The 17,368-nt window shown below is 32.2% G+C and overlaps 2 protein-coding genes across 8 annotated transcripts; one reads left to right on the top strand and one right to left on the bottom strand.

Annotated features, from left to right (window-relative positions):
- The first annotated feature begins 904 nt into the window (after nucleotides 1-904).
- Nucleotides 905-3,886, top strand: LOC113858201 (pyruvate kinase, cytosolic isozyme). 2 transcript variants are annotated; one of them, XM_027490719.1, is made up of 4 exons: nucleotides 905-1,126; nucleotides 1,181-1,251; nucleotides 1,932-2,393; nucleotides 2,825-3,886. In XM_027490719.1, the coding sequence occupies exons 1-4, from the start codon at nucleotides 1,021-1,023 to the stop codon at nucleotides 3,635-3,637; spliced, it is 1,452 nt and encodes a 483-aa protein (XP_027346520.1). In that variant the 5' UTR covers nucleotides 905-1,020; the 3' UTR covers nucleotides 3,638-3,886. The 2 variants fall into 2 exon arrangements, with proteins under 2 accessions (XP_027346520.1, XP_027346519.1); XM_027490718.1 differs by having other exon boundaries at nucleotides 909-1,251.
- Nucleotides 3,887-6,337: 2,451 nt separating this feature from the next.
- Nucleotides 6,338-14,897, bottom strand: LOC113858354. 6 transcript variants are annotated; one of them, XM_027490966.1, is made up of 6 exons: nucleotides 14,451-14,897; nucleotides 14,174-14,367; nucleotides 11,532-11,850; nucleotides 9,926-10,018; nucleotides 6,864-6,937; nucleotides 6,338-6,763 (listed from the first exon to the last, which is right to left on the bottom strand). In XM_027490966.1, exons 1-5 carry the CDS (start codon nucleotides 14,556-14,558, stop codon nucleotides 6,902-6,904), a joined length of 750 nt encoding a protein of 249 aa, XP_027346767.1. In that variant the 5' UTR covers nucleotides 14,559-14,897; the 3' UTR covers nucleotides 6,338-6,763; nucleotides 6,864-6,901. The 6 variants fall into 6 exon arrangements, with proteins under 6 accessions (XP_027346767.1, XP_027346766.1, XP_027346768.1 ...); XM_027490965.1 differs by having other exon boundaries at nucleotides 6,338-6,937; nucleotides 14,451-14,864; XM_027490967.1 differs by having other exon boundaries at nucleotides 6,338-6,937; nucleotides 9,935-10,018; nucleotides 14,451-14,864.
- Between the last annotated feature and the right edge of the window lie 2,471 nt (nucleotides 14,898-17,368).

Here is a 17,368-nt window from a genome sequence, read left to right as displayed (position 1 = left end):
ACAATTGACATTATAATGATGTTACTTCTAATTAACTGTTTGCACTCGTGTGGTTGGTTTATTCAAGTTTTTTGTGCTACTGGTTATTTTATGAAATGAAATGCCAGTGGCCCAGTGCCAATTACATGACATATTTCTTTTAAATAAGTTGAACTGTGTTGATACTAACAGAACCAAATATTCTAGCATTTCGCCATTCTTTAACCTGTATCAGACATAATTATAATCACCGACCTCTTTAACTTTCACTCTGGTTATGTGAACCTGCTTAAAATACCCTGCGAACTTTACTGGTGTTTTTATGGTTTGAGGTACACTTCTTGCCCTCAATTATGAGGATTTTCTCGACACAAAATTCGAGTTATGATCGAATAGAGAAGTAAGGAGCTCTCCAAATTCTATAATACCAAAAATGTCGAATTAATCCTAGTGAAAGAAAATTAAATTAAATTTTTTAATAAATTAAATTAGAAGTAACAATTAAATTAAAATGTTATAATAAATTTTAGAAAGGTAAATATTAGAATTATTAATAATAAATATTTTATTATATTAAACAATTTTAAAATTAATATGAAATTATATATATATATTATATAATAAAGACAAATCCCTTAAAAACACAAAGAAAAAATTCACTTAATATGATAAAAAAATTATTCTCCTATCTGAAAATGCTATTAAAAAGCTCTCGATCCTAAAAATCCAATTATTAAAAATCATGAATTATATATATAGGTTGATTAGTGGCTTAAATAAACAGTGGTGCTGTTTTACAACTTGAACTTTAATCTACAATAAAGGACTTAATCTTCCTAATCACCAAAAGAAAAACATCTAAAAAAATGCATTATTAACAATATTTTAAGCGACAGATGAGTCAAACAAAATTAAAAAAATGAGAATAGGCAGGGACAGTGTATAATTTGTTTTACATAATCTCAGGAAGCACAACAGAACATCGTCTTTTTGTGTGTTCGGTTTAGAATACGTTTGAGAAGCAGAGGTTGTTGATCTCAGATGGCGACATCAAAGGTAGCAGAGAAGAAGCCCAAAACGAAGATCGTGTGCACGCTGGGCCCTGCATCGAGGTCCGTGCCCATGACCGAGAAACTTCTACGTGCCGGCATGAACGTCGCTCGCTTCAACTTCTCTCATGGCTCCCACGAATACCATCAAGAAACCCTCGATAATCTTAGAACCGCCATGGAAAACACTGGTATTCTCTGCGCCGTTATGCTCGACACCAAGGCACGATTTCTTCTTTATATTCTCATCGCCGATTCCTTTTTCATTTTTATAAATATTATGTTTTCTTTGATAATTGCTAATTTTGACTATTTAACTTTATATAAATGAAATCTAATCTAATCTATTAAAGATTGCACGGTTTATGTATAAATCCACAATCATGACGAATAGTGCACTTCGCATTCAAAACCTGATAGTTTGGGCGTATTGTGTTGCACTCAGTGCTGAATCGGTGCAAATCCTAGGAATTGATTTTTGTGTTAACTTAATAAATTGAATCAAACGTGTCGAGTTCCTTCCTTTTTCTTAAGAGTAAGTAAATAAATTGGTCCCGGAAAATGGCACTTTGAATACCTATGATTCCAGAAAGTTTTCCTTTGTGTAAATTAGTCGTTGAATGTGTTAAATTTGCTATTCTGGTCCTTTTGGAAACTAATTGGTTCCCAACCGGATGTTATTTACTCTCATTTTACTTACATTTTTGTGAAGGAAGGACCAAAATATAAGTAAATATTTGGAGATAAAATTGTACAAAGTGGAACTTTCATGACCAAAGATAAACAGAATATCATTTTTAAGGATCAAATTGTATATTTACTCTGTATCTTAATAAATTGAGTTGAACATTTTGGAGTTCCTTCATCATCTTTGATTTTATCTGACTATGTACATTGCTGTAGGGGCCCGAGATTCGAACAGGATTTCTCAAGGATGGGAAGCCTATCCAACTGAAACAAGGTCAGGAAATAATGATTTCAACTGACTACAGTATAAAGGGTGATGTGAATATGATTTGCATGAGCTACAAAAAGTTGGCTGAGGATGTGAAGCCTGGGAGTGTCATACTCTGCTCAGATGGCACCATATCATTTACAGTTTTATCATGTGACAAACAATTGGGTCTGGTTCGATGTCGGTGTGAGAACTCTGCTGTTCTTGGTGAGAGGAAGAATGTTAACCTGCCTGGAGTGATAGTGGATCTGCCAACTTTGACTGAAAAGGACAAGGAAGATATCTTGGCCTGGGGGGTTCCCAATAAGATTGACATGATTGCTCTTTCCTTTGTTCGGAAAGGTTCGGACCTGATTGAAGTTCGGAAACTGCTGGGAAAACATGCTAAGAGCATTATGCTCATGTCAAAGGTATGTTATGTTGTGTTCTCTTGTATGGGAAGGAAGTAATTCTGGAGCTGGATAAACATGTTTTAGTTTTCTAAATCAATTATGTTATCCTTGAGATGCCTATTACATCCACGCTAAAGGGTGTTGTAGGAAATCATCTTACAAATTCGTGTTCTTTAAAGAAGCTATCTTATGAGTTTCTACTAATATTTCCTGTCTCTAATACAATGTTATATTTAAGAGACATGCTAACAGCATATTCTGAGACACACTCTTTTCAACGCACGATTATTGGGTGAAATCCATGTGGGTCTTACTCAATGATGTGGGCCTCACTCCTTATTTAGTGGGTCTCACATGGATTTCATCAACAATAAAGGTTGTTCTGGAAAAGAGTGTGTTGATTTTTCTATATTTAGTTGTTTCTGAACACTAATTCTGTTTGGTTGCAGGTTGAAAACCAAGAAGGAGTTGCAAATTTTGATGATATCCTTTTAAATTCCGATGCATTTATGGTGGCACGTGGTGACCTTGGAATGGAAATTCCCATCGAGAAGATATTTCTTGCGCAGAAAGTGATGATTTACAAGTGCAATATCCAAGGAAAACCAGTTGTGACTGCAACCCAGATGTTGGAGTCAATGATCAAATCTCCCAGGCCAACCAGAGCTGAAGCAACCGATGTTGCCAATGCAGTGCTGGATGGCACAGACTGTGTGATGCTCAGTGGTGAAACAGCTGCTGGAGCTTATCCAGAACTTGCTGTGCGAACGATGGCTAAAATATGTATCGAAGCAGAGAGCACCCTTGACTATGGAGACGTGTTTAAAAGGATGATGGAGCACTCACCCGTACCCATGAGCCCATTGGAGAGTCTTGCTTCTTCTGCTGTTAGAACAGCCAACTCAGCTAAGGCTGCCCTTATATTGGTTCTAACCAGAGGAGGGAGCACTGCAAAATTGGTGGCTAAATATAGGCCAGGCACGCCAATTCTTTCTGTAGTTGTTCCTGAGATTAAGACTGATACCTTTGACTGGTCATGCAGTGATGAGGCCCCTGCCAGACATAGCCTCATATTCCGTGGGTTGGTTCCGATACTAAGTGCAGCTTCTGCTAGAGCTTCTCATGCTGAAACAACTGAAGAAGCAATTGAATTTGCCATGCAACATGCCAAGGCAAAGGGTCTCTGCAATATTGGCGATTCCATTGTGGCCCTGCATCGTGTGGGCACGGCGTCGGTCATCAAAATATTGACTGTGAAATGATCACACTTTAAAAGGAGTTCTTCAGCTGTTTGTGGAGAATTATTTAGATGGTATGATGCAAACTTCTATCAAAAGCATTTATTAGGGTGATTCTCCTGTTTTCCAATTATCACACATCACTGTTTCTTTGTTATATTTGCCTTATTATTGTGGTGAGTGGCCACCAGTTTTCATTTGTTAAGATTTTGATAAGGCTTTTGATGAACCAAAAAGACTGGCTGAAATATGAATTTTGAATTTTGCACGATCTAAAGTTGCTTTGATACAGCAGTGTCTGTTTTTTCTGTTTTTAAAGTATTGAGGAATAGGTTTTCCCACCACCATTCTGCGAAATGCAGCAGGATTGGTTATTCCATTTTTTTGGTTTCAATAATGAGTTATAAAGCTAACCCATCGCAATTACGGGTGGGGTTGGCAGATAAACCTATTTATTTAATAAAAAATTGAAATTATACAGACGAAAAGGAGAATAAAAAAGGGGGGGGGGGGTGTTGATAGTTGAAGACATGCAGAGGAATGGAGTTCGAGAAATGATGAGAATTGTGTTTGGGCCTTGGGTGATTTGTGATTGGGAAAAGAAAAATTATGAAAGTGAAATGTATAAAACCAGCTCGCTGTATGTTTGGTTGCTTGTTAAAATTGGATATATGTGCGTTTGAAATACAAAAGTAAACTTCTAGTGCATGTTTGGAAACCACCTAAAATCACGTTCAATAGTATGCTCATTCATAATAAGCGTTGGACGCGAAATCAAACATGCCATGGATAGGTGTCAATTCAATCTTAATCAGATACTTGTTACTAGTGATGGGTTAGGATAATATAATATTTACCTTGTCTGTAATTTTTTATTGGCTAAGGGAGCTAACTCAACGATAAGACTTATTTCTAATTTTCATTTTTTAATATCAATTTAAAATTTGACACTTTAATTTTTAAATTTTATTAAAAATAGTAATACAAGCACACGAGTAGCTAGACATAAAGTTATTACAATATACACCTTTAATTGATTTTCTTGTTTTTAAAGTATAATTTGTTAAAAGTTTCTGAATTTTGAAATTTTGAAAAAATAAAATGAAAAAAAAAAAACGATACAAATAACACAAAATTATATGAAGTATGAGTCTTTATTAATCGACATATTTATGTTTTTATACAAAAAAAAAAAATTCAAACATAATATAAAAACAATGTGGATGAAATTTAGCTTGATTTGAATATAATATCTAAATTGAACTAAACCAAATTATCCTTTTACGTTTTGGTTTGGATCGATTATTCATTTTTTATTTATATGAAATTTACTTTTTATTTATTTTTATGACTTTTGCTTTAAATTAGACGGGTGACTTAACAAGGCTAAAAAGTAAAATAGTTTTATTGGGAGACAAAGAACGGAGAGGAAAAATCTTAAATAGGAGAGTGAAAATGTGAAAGAAGCGTAAAAGTGTTAGCAAAGAAGGAAAAAGAAAGGATTATATGATTGAGATAAGAGAGATGAGAGTAGATATATAAGTGACACACCATGTGTTTATGAAGTTAAAGATAAGGTTAAGGAAAGAATTAATTTTTGAGGTTGTAACACTTAAAACAATATAAATATTATAAGTGATTCACTTTGATTTAACAAAAATTACATGTTAACTAAATTGTAGTAAAAATGACTTATTAGTTTAATCATTTTTTAAAATTAATTTGACAATTTAAAATACTTTGAACACTCCTATACAAAGGTTACGATAAGAAAATATTATAAGAGAAAACCTTATTAAAATTAGTTATAGTTTAGTTTAACTTGATGAAAAAATATAGCTCAAAACTTGAGCAATGAGCGTTTTAATATGAATTAAGTTTAATAGTTCCAAATTAAGTTCATGAACCATTTATTTCAACTTATGTAACAAATGTCATAACGAGATAATATGAAGCCAAGCTAACATTTGAACTTAGGTTCAATAACTTTATGCATTAAACCAGATAGGTCAGACATTCTTTTTCTACTTCGAAGCTGTGCCATGGAAAAAAAGAAAAAAGATCATTTTGAACTTCTTTATGCAACAAATTGGAGAGGCTCAAAGGAAGACCCTGCAAAGTACCAAGTCACTACGTGTTTAGTAGCTTAATGCTTATTTGACACGAAAAAAAAAGCAGCTTAATGCTTGGAATTGTTCGTTTAATAGTATAACGATAACATTGAAATCTAAACTTGAAATATCATGCAAATTATTCAAACCTGTGTCCTCGTTACTATTCTAATCTTAGTGGTTTTTATTGCTTGAATGCTTGACTTTATCTTCAATGTTGGACTCTTTATGCGGCAATAATGATAATAATAATAATAAGTGGATTATGACCAGTTACTTCAATACAAACAGCTCAAAGCAAGGCATCATGTGACCTAAGTTATAATTAATAAAATAACAGTGATAGCTTGGTCTTGAATCAATGAAAGAAAGACTCAAATCTTAACTATTCAATACCATCATATAACAAATTTCCCGGGAAACGAAATCCAACATGAAATATTAAAACTACAGGTTTTGGGTTTGTCAATTTAAATTTTATATATATATATATATATATATATATATATACACATTTCCCCTAGATCGATAACAATTTAAATTTCATATCTTTATTTCTTTATATTTCCCCTAGATCGATAAGTTTGGCATGACCAGTTAGTGTTGGAGAATCGACTGTCGCTCACCTGCTGTGCAATTCAATTACAATATGAACACTAAGTGGTTTCAAAGCATCTTTAATAACGTATATATCTTCATGGTCTAGTTTCAAAAAGAATAAAATGAAAAAAAAAATTATATATTTTGCTTGTATTCCCTATATATTCACTAACTGGCAGCCTAATCAATCACTGCAAAAGGACAAACAAAAAAGAACCCCGGAAAAAAAGATATTACATTCCAGGCATCTTTTCCACCTATACGCAGCATGCAAAGCTAGAATGCAGTGTGCCAAACTGCTAGCCCATTTGCAGATATGTCAATTACCTGAAACCCAAATCTTTGACACAACCAGAATGGCTTCCTCAGCTCAATTTTTGTCATTCAACTGCTGCTTCAAGGTGATTCTTGTCATAACGTGTAACCGTATGCGCCTCTCCTTCCAACCAAAATTTACAATGAGAAAGTTGTCAACAAAGGCACATGGCTCAAGACCCACTCCCATACAGTTTGCCGAATAATGAAATAGAAACTTATACCAATATAGGAGTGAGAACACTGCTTTTCGGGCTCTATCTCAAACAAGATCCTTCTTGATTGATCCGTTCTCTTCCTGCAAGGCCCAAATCATATTAGAAGTGAACAAGACTTGTCATGCAATGGGAAAGCAACATAAAGTCTAACATATAAATACAAAATCATTAGGATTTGAAAGATAACCAGATCATACACATAATAAGGAATTTATATATCAAATAGATAGCTGGATTTGGGGGGATCAAGATGCCAGCAGGCATCAAAATGAGAAGCATAATATCAAATCTTGAGCAAACAAGAAAATTTAAGTATCAATTCCTTCCTTTGCAGAAAGAAACAAAAGTGATAAATATTAAGGGCAAAGACTTAATTCAACTGAAAATGTATTTGTACGTAGAAAAAACAGATGTGATACTAGAAACACAACAACAACAATTAGGCCTTATCCCACTAGGTGAAGTTAGTTACATAGATCATGCGACACGACTGAGCTCGATCAGAAACCATATTTTTAGAAATCTGGTTAATTAATGATACTGGAAAACAAAACTAGAGATTTGATAAATGTTGCTTTATTTTGCTCAATGCCAACTTAATCATTCCCTGTATTGATAATATCATCCACATCAAGCAAGATAAATGCAACAATAGGAGGATGCACACCAATAAAAGACCAAATGATCAACTTCAATACAAGTCATGTCAAAGTCAACAATAGTTATAAAGCAGCTAAACCAAACTCAGGGGAGTCGTTTTAAGTGAGACAGACAAAGATATACAAAGTTTGCACACCAATACAAATCTCAATAACAAACCATGTGATTCTCTCCATGTAAACTTCCTCAGTTCCTTCTATAAATCACCATGTAAGAAGACATTTTATGTCAAGTTGATGACAATGTTTGACAATCTTAGCAACTACAGTATAAGAGTCACTATAGTCAAGGCCAGAAATGAATGTGTAGCAATGGCATCACAAAAATGCCCACCACCAGCCGACGGTAGATTTTCCAGCTAGACTGGAAACAAAATCCCACATACTATTAGAATTGTTAGGATAGGGAAGCCCCAAACAGTAAAACACTGGGAGATCTTTCTTCATCAACTTAGCAAGGAACTACATTTATCATATCTTGACCAAAACCATGAAGACTTAGGTCTATAGGCTCATAGGAGCTCTTAGAGAAAGAGAAATCTTTTGCCTAGTAAATATTCAAAGTGTACCATTATAGTTTTCCACTTTTAACAACATTTTAGGGCTATAGCTGAGGTGGTAAATGGTATAGAGCAAGAGGATAAGACACCTAATAGTTTGAAGTTATTCCAATTATATGATCTTTGGTCTTCACTAGGGCCATCCCTCCAACCAGATACTTCATTCATGCTTGAATTACCAAAAGCTGAAGACAAACATCAAAACAATCATAGCTTGACTGCCACACCAGCCTAGATAGGAAGAAAGTCTTTTGCCTATGGTCTTAGAAATGGAAACATGGGATAGACACAAAACAAAGTAAAATGTTTATAACTGAGGAAAACATAAATAGGATGAATATATGGGTAGACTATTTACTTTTCTGAAGAGCAATATTAGGGCCAAGTTAGAGAAGACTACAAGTGAAGGTGTAATAAATTGGAACATCCTCAGAGACCAGGCTACCACCAATCAGGAGCCATGGTAATCATTGAAAAGTATTAGCCATAGGACAATATCTTTTCTGAAGAAAAGAGTATTCCAGGAAAGACATTTAAATGCCTTGGCAGTGAACTTACCTTTACTTCGAGTAAAATTAAGAATAAAAGTAGTATTGTGAAAAATATGAGATGAAGAATGTACACTAGAATCTGGAAACAAAATAGAGTGGGGAGATCCTACAACACATAAGAGGGCATGCAGCTAATGATAAGATTTAAAATCATCAACCCAAAAACAAAATCTGTTCAATTTGTATTTGCCAATTGTAATTGTTTTACTAAATTTGTGCAAATATAACACACTTTGCAGAGTTGTATGCTCCTTTCTTATATAGAAGTATCAATTGTATAGACAAAAACATAAAACCCATATTATCTACACAAAGCCATTGCTGACCAAAAGTATCAGAGATAAAAAAAGTTGGCATTCACTCTTCGTATTTCAACAACACATTACATGCTATACCGTCCAACCAATAACAGATCATTCATATAATCAAATTAATTTCAGTAGACCAAACACAAGTTTCCAACTTAGACAGAGCATTAACATATCAGAGAGAATTAGCAGAACCAAACTTTAATTAGCATAAGACTGCTCCAATAACTGAAAGAAAGTTTACCATTAAATAAACAACAGGACTCAAAATTCTCCTATAGTCCTATCCAAATGTATTGAACAATAAAAAAAATATATTATAATAAAATAAACAGGAAAAACAATATATCAAGTTTGAAGTCTCCCTGTTATTCAGGTCTGTGAAAATTCCAAAGAAGAACTGAACCTTAACTTTAAAAAAGCTACAATCAAAGAAAAGATCAATGAAAGTAAAACTACTCGTTTAAAAAGACCATGTTCTTTACACCAAGTAGAGGTCAATTGCCTAATCTTATCCCAAATCAACCATTGATCCTAAGAAATCTCCTTAAAGATTCAACCTAAAATCCTTTAGGTAGAAACTCCAGAATAAATCAGGACAGAATGATAACTGAAACATAAACCAGGACATGATTTTTTATATGCATAATAAAATTGGACTGAGCTAAAATGTTCCTCTGAAGGTATCCTAATAGGATCCTTGTCTTGCAATATTTACCATAAATTATCTGCACTAAATAAATGAAATCACTAAAAGATCATTGTTAAAGTTATATAAAAACCAATAAAAATAATAAAACATCACAATATACTAACATTTCCGCCGTTCTGTATAACACTTACTAGACCAAAATTCATGGAAAATTGTAAATCTAGTTCCTTGAAAATATGTGATTAGAGTAAAAGAGGTTCTAGACAAACTAATACAGATTGATGATGTTGTAAAAGGTTAACAGACTACAAAAGGGCAGCATATAATAAAGAACTTACATCCACAACCTGGAAAGATATGCCTGTGGATGACTTCTGAGAAACCTCAGCAGGAGAGGCTGACTCATTCTGGGTAACGTCATGATTGTGCATCTACAAGCCAAATGAAATGAGTCAGGTAATACTAATAAAACTTGTCCAAATAGAGAATTGAATAGATAAAATAATACGATGATGAAATATTAAATAAAAGCCTTCCCTATGATTTGGGGGAAAAAATGAAAACTCCAAGAGATATCAAACTCTTCCATAGACTGAAAACTTAGAAATGTTGGTGGGAGAACAGCATATCTGAGACAGAGACTAGACTAGTAACAACAAATGGAGCCTTCCCTTGCAACAAATCAAAAAGGGAAGGAAGAAGAATAAAGTTGAAGTATAAATCTTCATCACTTGGATGCATAGTATTTGACCCCGTGCTGAGGAATAGATAAAATTAATTGGTATGACAAAATAGACAGATCTCGTATCATAGGTAAATGGTGAAGAAATAGAAAACTTGGAAGTTCACCAGTAAAGTATAATGTCCTCAATAGAACATCTTTCTTTTCACCTGTATCCTAATCAATGTATTACAAAATTTCACAAAATTGATATTTAATTACTAGGGATCCAAAGATGTATACTGATAATTGCTTACAATGAAGGACTCCACAACCAACCTCAGCAACACCCAAACAAAATACTCACCCACACTAGTTCATAGTTTTACTAAAAAACACTAATTCAGCCTAATTTGAACCATGGTTAACCTAGTGATAATTAAATATATTTTAATATTATAAAATCTATTTAGTAAAACTCATGAAGAGGAGCCTTGGTGCAATACTTATAGTTGTTGTCATGTGATTAGGAGGTCACATGTTGAGTTGTGGAAATCAACCTCTTGCATATGCAAGTTAAGGTTGCTTACAATGGGCCCAACCCTGCCCTAGATGTTGCCATGGTGGGAGCTCTGTAGCACTAGGTTTCCCTTTTTATTAAGTAAGCTTACATAAAGCACGAGAAATTTAGTTAAAATTTTAAATTAATATAAAAGAACCATGTTATATGTCCTGCAAGATAAAAATTTAATAATTAATAAAAGGCTATATAATAGCAACCCATATGTCATATGTGGATCTTTATTTGTTCCGAAATTCTTTTTGAATAATAATAAAAAAAAAAAAGAAATGAAAAGTAACAAAAAAAGTTCAAACCAGTTTGTTTTAATCTTTTGGACGCAAATGACTCTTTGCTGGTTTTTACTCCTTTGGTTTTATGACTTGTCTGAACAAATAACCGGAAAGTCTAACTAACGGATCCTATGTTTTAACCTCAAAAGTATCCATAATCAAACACATTCTAAAGCACCAAATATTTCACTCTCAACCTGTTGGCAGTTTATACTTTATACACACCAAGATTCAATTCAATAGTAAATAAAGCTGCTAAAAAGTTAGAGTACTGGTGGACTTGAAGTACCAGAGTAGATAGAATTGTTTCTCAATAGGTTAAGTACTGGCATAGATAAAATCTCACAACAAGGTGTCTAACTGATACCAATTGAAAATTAATCATCAAAATGAACATAAACAGATATATGGTTGTCCAAAATTTAGCCTACCCCATGTGAATATCTGTTTTCTTGACCATCTTCAAATAGGGATGAGTAGTATGTTGGATCATAGATAGAGCCTCCGAGTATCTCATTAGAGTCAGAGCATTGCCTAACCACTGCAGGTGTCACAGGACTCAAAAAACTACTCCTCAAGTCAAAATCTGCTGCTCGAGAAGCTGTGTCCACATAGGAAGCACCCAACCTATAAATTTGAATCCATAATAACGAGGATGATAGCCTCACTATAAAACCAGCAATTTGCATAGCCAGAGTAAGTTTCACTGAAAATATGAAAAATGTAGTATAATCCTTGGTAGAAATGTTCCTGCAAATACACATAATGCTCTTCATCAGATATTAATGAAAACAGTCATGATCACTCGTTTGATTCATACAAGCAAATAAAATTGGTTGGTATGAATATGTATATTCTACTCTCTTCACTACATAGAGCAGTGACTTCATATTGATAAATAATACTAAATTTAGGATGCATGCCGTTGAAATTATCAAGACTAGGAAAGAAAGGAGAGAATAAAGACTCTAATAATATTCTGCTAGATAGTAGATTGATATGCTTTGTAGCAATATGATAAATATTAATTCAATGGTTCTATTTATACTAATGATAAGGCATTACTAGCACAAACCCAAACCCACAAATACAATAACACAACTAACACTAATTATATAAGAAAATAAATCAAGAAATATAATGAAATCGGGAATTAACTCTGAAGATTGCTTCTTCCATTAGATGACAAATTGATTTCACAATATATTCTAAGATGTTACAAATATATTTTGGAGATATGTTAAGATACTCCAAAATAACGTCAAGATATTTTAACATTTCTCCTCACTTCAAAGTTTACTAAGTTTTAAGCCTGTTAGAATTCAACGATTTACGAAAGAAAATAACAAAAACATACAGTAGGCTCCATAAAACATGGATGGAAAAACAACTCAAGGATGCAAGAGATGACAGAGAGCTGAGCATAACAGGAAAAGTAAGTTTGCGCTAAAATGATCATCAGCCATAAGAGTTGGTTGTAATATTGCATGACCAATGAATAAGAAACTTCATTGGAAAGTTGCTGAATCAAAATTTCCTTGCAAGCAATTATACCCCATAAGGTTTACTTAAAACTTCTCCAACTTCAAGAACAGCATCTGAAAGCTTTAAACAGCAAGAAAACATAGGAATCCAATAAACTTTCAAGAATAAAATCTAGGGACGGTGTGAATCATGACCAACATATGTCACCATCATAATGAACATCAAAAGGAATAGAAGGCACCTTTGGACCATTAGTGGATAGAAGAGTCCCTGGTGGAACAAGATGAGGAACACCATGAAACAACAGCAAATAAAATGAAATATAATTTTTATTGCCATCATGTGCATAATCATTTTTAAGAAAAGGATCGTGGAGATAAAGACATCAACATAGATAGGTAGCAGAATTCTAGATATTAAGGAATTCTGGCAATGGATAAATGATGGGACCATGTCATGAAGGATGATATCACTCTAATTACATGTTGAAACTGCAGTGTGTAGGTAAGGAAGGAGAGAATAATAGAATAAAGATTTAATACTCTGAAATTTTAATAGATTCAACGTTGTCATGATAGAGATCCTTCCTAGCATTACAAAGGGGGATGTAGACACATAAAACAAGAAACAGTAACATGGATTGAGATTTGCGAGATCTCACCTAAAATAGCAAACTTAAATTCAAATACTTTCTCACATAAAACACAAGACATCAATGTCAAAGAGAAGGTCCAATGACCAATCTTCTAACAAACAAAGGTCACAACCCAAGTTAAAAGACATGAAACCAGTGTCCAAAACAAGAATACAACAACACAATAAAATAAAATTGAGTAATGGCACAAGCAGAACAGAAGTTCAACGACAGATTTAGAGAAAAGCACAGAGCAAATGGCCTGCCCAAACATAGATGACAGCTAAACAATGTACGAATAGTTATGTTGCAGTTTCTGAACCAAGGTGACATGTCACAAACCTATCTAAAGATAACGCCCCATGCGGTTGGGCAGTTGCAACATTAATAGTATGAAACCTATTGCATGTAGATGAACGACTTAACCAGGGAACATTGACTTTCCAGAGAGCTTTTCTGGAGAAAAATTACAACTGTTTAGTTAGGAATTGGAAAATGGACAAACAAAATGATTCTAGTAACAATGCAAGTGGTTCCAAACTCAGCTGTAACAAGGTCAGCATCGCGAAAGAGACATATCATGAGGAAATCATTTTCCAGCGGCTCAAACTTGTTTCAATAATTCACAATCACATCCATCCCACCCATTCTGCGGCAAATGGATAATCCCTATTTGCTCTTTATAACCAAAAGTCACATGACACAATAAATGCAGTGTCGCACTCATTGCTAAACAACTGTAACACTGAGATACATATTAATTATAAGGCTATCAAATAAAATGAAAAATATCCAATAATTCACTCCTTTCCTCTCGACGCTTCTTCTCTCTAGTCCCTCTTCTCCCCTTCCTTTAGGGCAAAAACCACTTGAACTCAAGAATAGTCTACAACGGCACATAAAAAAAAATTACATTATATAAAAAAAAAAAAAAGAGGAAATTGCAGAACGCACCAAATTTCGTTACTGAAGAGAACGAACCAAGAAATATCGAGCAATATAGCACAGAATAGAAGAAAGGCATAGGTACGACCAAGGCTCTGACTGCTACTCTCAATTGCGACCAAAGCGAACAAAGCGATTGCGAGATTTATGAGCGACACACCATTGTACGATGCTCCCAGCGATCCAATTAACGCGCACGCAATCTTGCATTTTCGATTTTCAAACACGCATTAACAAACAACAATTAAGTAACAATATTTGAAGGCTAAAATAAAAGGTTGAGTACCTGAATGTAAATGAGGATAACAGCGAATGACTGAAGCCTAGCGTAGTCGCGTAACCATGGCTGTATTCGATCTCTCAAATTAAAACAGAATGAACCACAAAGCATCATAAATTTTTTTGACTGATTTAGCTTTCAATCTAAATCAATCGGAGGAAAGGCATGGGATGGAAGAGAATGCATCATCCCCTGAGGTTTGAGGTTTTGTTTCTAACAACTACGTCGTTTCGTTGTGTCGTTCACACTCTTCCCTTTGTTATTTCCTTTCTGGCGAACAGGAAGCAATTCCCATTTTGGGGAGCCAAATCGACGATACTACTTTGGTTGGAGGTACGGCTCAGAGATTGCAACTTATATTATATCCCCCCCTTCCTCTCCACCTGTTAGTCTGTAACCAACTTTTCTCTCTGCTCTCGCTCCCAGAGCAATTCAATTATTTCCCTTTTTTCTATCTATATAAACTCAATTACTTTCTGTTATAAACTGTATCTGTCTATCAATATATAATAGAAAATGTAAGAAAATAAAATAACAAATGTCTTTTTTTTTAATACAAATTTTATATTTACAAACATACATTAAAAAACCAATAATATTTACTTCCTCTCAATAGTCTTAAAATATTTATTAATCGTTCTGTATAAATATCTCTTGAATTTCTAAATAAAAAATATCGAATTATTCTCGTAATTATATATATTTTATATAATGATAAAAGCATTATTAAAGAGATTTTTTTAAAAAAATATAAAAAAGATCTTCAGTTTAATAATATTAAATATGAAATTCTCGCTCGCTGCGAGAATAAAAACATTTGTCAGCCACTTTGTTGTTTGACGGAGCTTCGTGGTAGGTGCCGGGAGGATGTAGCATGTCACGTGTTCTAAGATCCTTGGCAAGTGTAACTTCGTTGCTCTTCATTTAAGAAACCAAGATTTCATTTTGGAATAACCTGTAAGTTTATAAAATATGTAAGATTTTTCATATTATTAATTATTTAAAATAACAATAAATTAATTTTATCTATACTACTTTTATAAATACATTATTATATACTTCTTTTGTTTTGTATTTGTCATGATTTAAATGTTTTTTACTTGTCTTACATTTTTTGTTGCTTTAAATATTAAGAAAATAGTTCATATTTTCTAATAAAATCCTTATTGATTAAGAAAGTTCTTTTAACTAAAATAAATTTACGATTAGTTATCATCTAATTGTTGCAATAATTTCGCTATTTGTAATAAGAACATTTTAGTATAATTAATTTGTTACCGTAATACATAGTAAAATTAATCATTTTCTTAAGATATACGCATGTTAATAAATAACAATTAAAATGACATAAAATATTATTTTTTATTATTTTTTTCCTTCTAAGATTAATTGAATATATATATATATATAATAAATGAAAAGAGTATTACTTATAAAAGAAATATTAAGATATTTTATTTAGTATTTCAAAATTATTTAATATTAATTTGAGTATTATAAAATTTTGATATCAAATAAATTGTTAAATGACATTAAAATATCTAGTTTACAAAATAAAAATATTTTTTAATAAATTGATATTTAAAATGTTAAAAAGTTCCAGTATATAGCTTAAATTTTGTAAGAACTGAAAAAAATTAAAGTATCAAAATTTAACTTATAAACTTATTTTACATATCTAAATTTTTTTATGTTAATTTCTAATTATATGAAATAAATTATTTTTACTTATACATACAAATAAACTAATTCATAATATATGCTTATTTAGACTTCATGTGTACAAGTAATCTCATTGACTTTTATAAAAAGTTTTGCTAATTATTAGTAAAAAATTGTGTGTACATTTTACTATTTGTAAATATATATTTTATAAGAAGAGGTGGTGGATTTGATATTAGTTGATGCAACTATGAAATTTAGATCTAGATTGTTTCTTGTTAATGCATAAACTAGATGCTTAATTCTATTTTAGTTTAAACAAAAATAAAAAAAACGACAAAAGAAAAATAGTAAAATTCGCTTAAGTAAATTTTGCATAATTACTGTCTTCCATAAAGAATAGAGACTAGGAATACTTGAAGGCAAGTAAAAAGGGTCATTAAAGTTTGTTGAGATTTTAGAAAGGAAAGCAATATGCAAGTGAAGGCTAGATAAGAGAATTGAGGAAGGGAAGAAAAGGAGTGGTAGAGCAAGGGAAGGGGAGGGGGCTCTAAGGGTGGGGGTAGGGGTAAGAGAGTTAGAAAGAGAAGGGAGGTGGGGGAGAAAGAATATAAATTTTTTTGTTATTTTCTCTATTTTTGTTTAAGTAAAAAAGATATTAAATATCCAATTCTTGTGTTAACAAAAGAAATTTTAATTCGTGAAACTTGCATTTGCTTCTTATAAGTTAGCACAAAATACCATATTTTAAATCATATTATATGATTTACATTTTCAAAATCTTCTTTCATATGACATTATTATTGTTGTTGATAATTAAAAAATCATACATTATGTTATTTAATTAAATATTGATTCTAAAAATGTGAGTGCTTTTATTTATTTACAAAGAAGTTTTTTATATTTTGAAAAGTGTATTTTTAATTACTCAATAAAATAATACTAATAAATAAGTATAAAAATAGAAAAGATATATTGGATATATTGCTCAGAAAAAACTTTTGTTGCATTTACACATTTTTTTAGTATTTTATATAAAAATAATTTATTAATATGTAATATATCTCTCTTAATTGTAATAGATAAACATGAATAAATGTAGCATGTGATGTTAGTACTCTTAGTTTAAGATAAAATATTAGAGTTTAAGTAACACATGCAATTGAGTCTTAATAATAGTGATAAGAATTATATTAATATAGAGTTAGTTTTAGTTTTATTAAATAAAAAAAAATGAATAAATATCTAATATCTCTCTTAAT

This window comes from Abrus precatorius, unplaced genomic scaffold (assembly GCF_003935025.1).
Source record: "Abrus precatorius isolate BTA unplaced genomic scaffold, Abrus_2018 Scaffold2, whole genome shotgun sequence".
NCBI lineage: Eukaryota > Viridiplantae > Streptophyta > Magnoliopsida > Fabales > Fabaceae > Abrus > Abrus precatorius.
The sequence above is the reverse complement of the archived record's forward strand: the minus strand, read 5'-3'. Positions and strand labels throughout refer to the sequence as shown.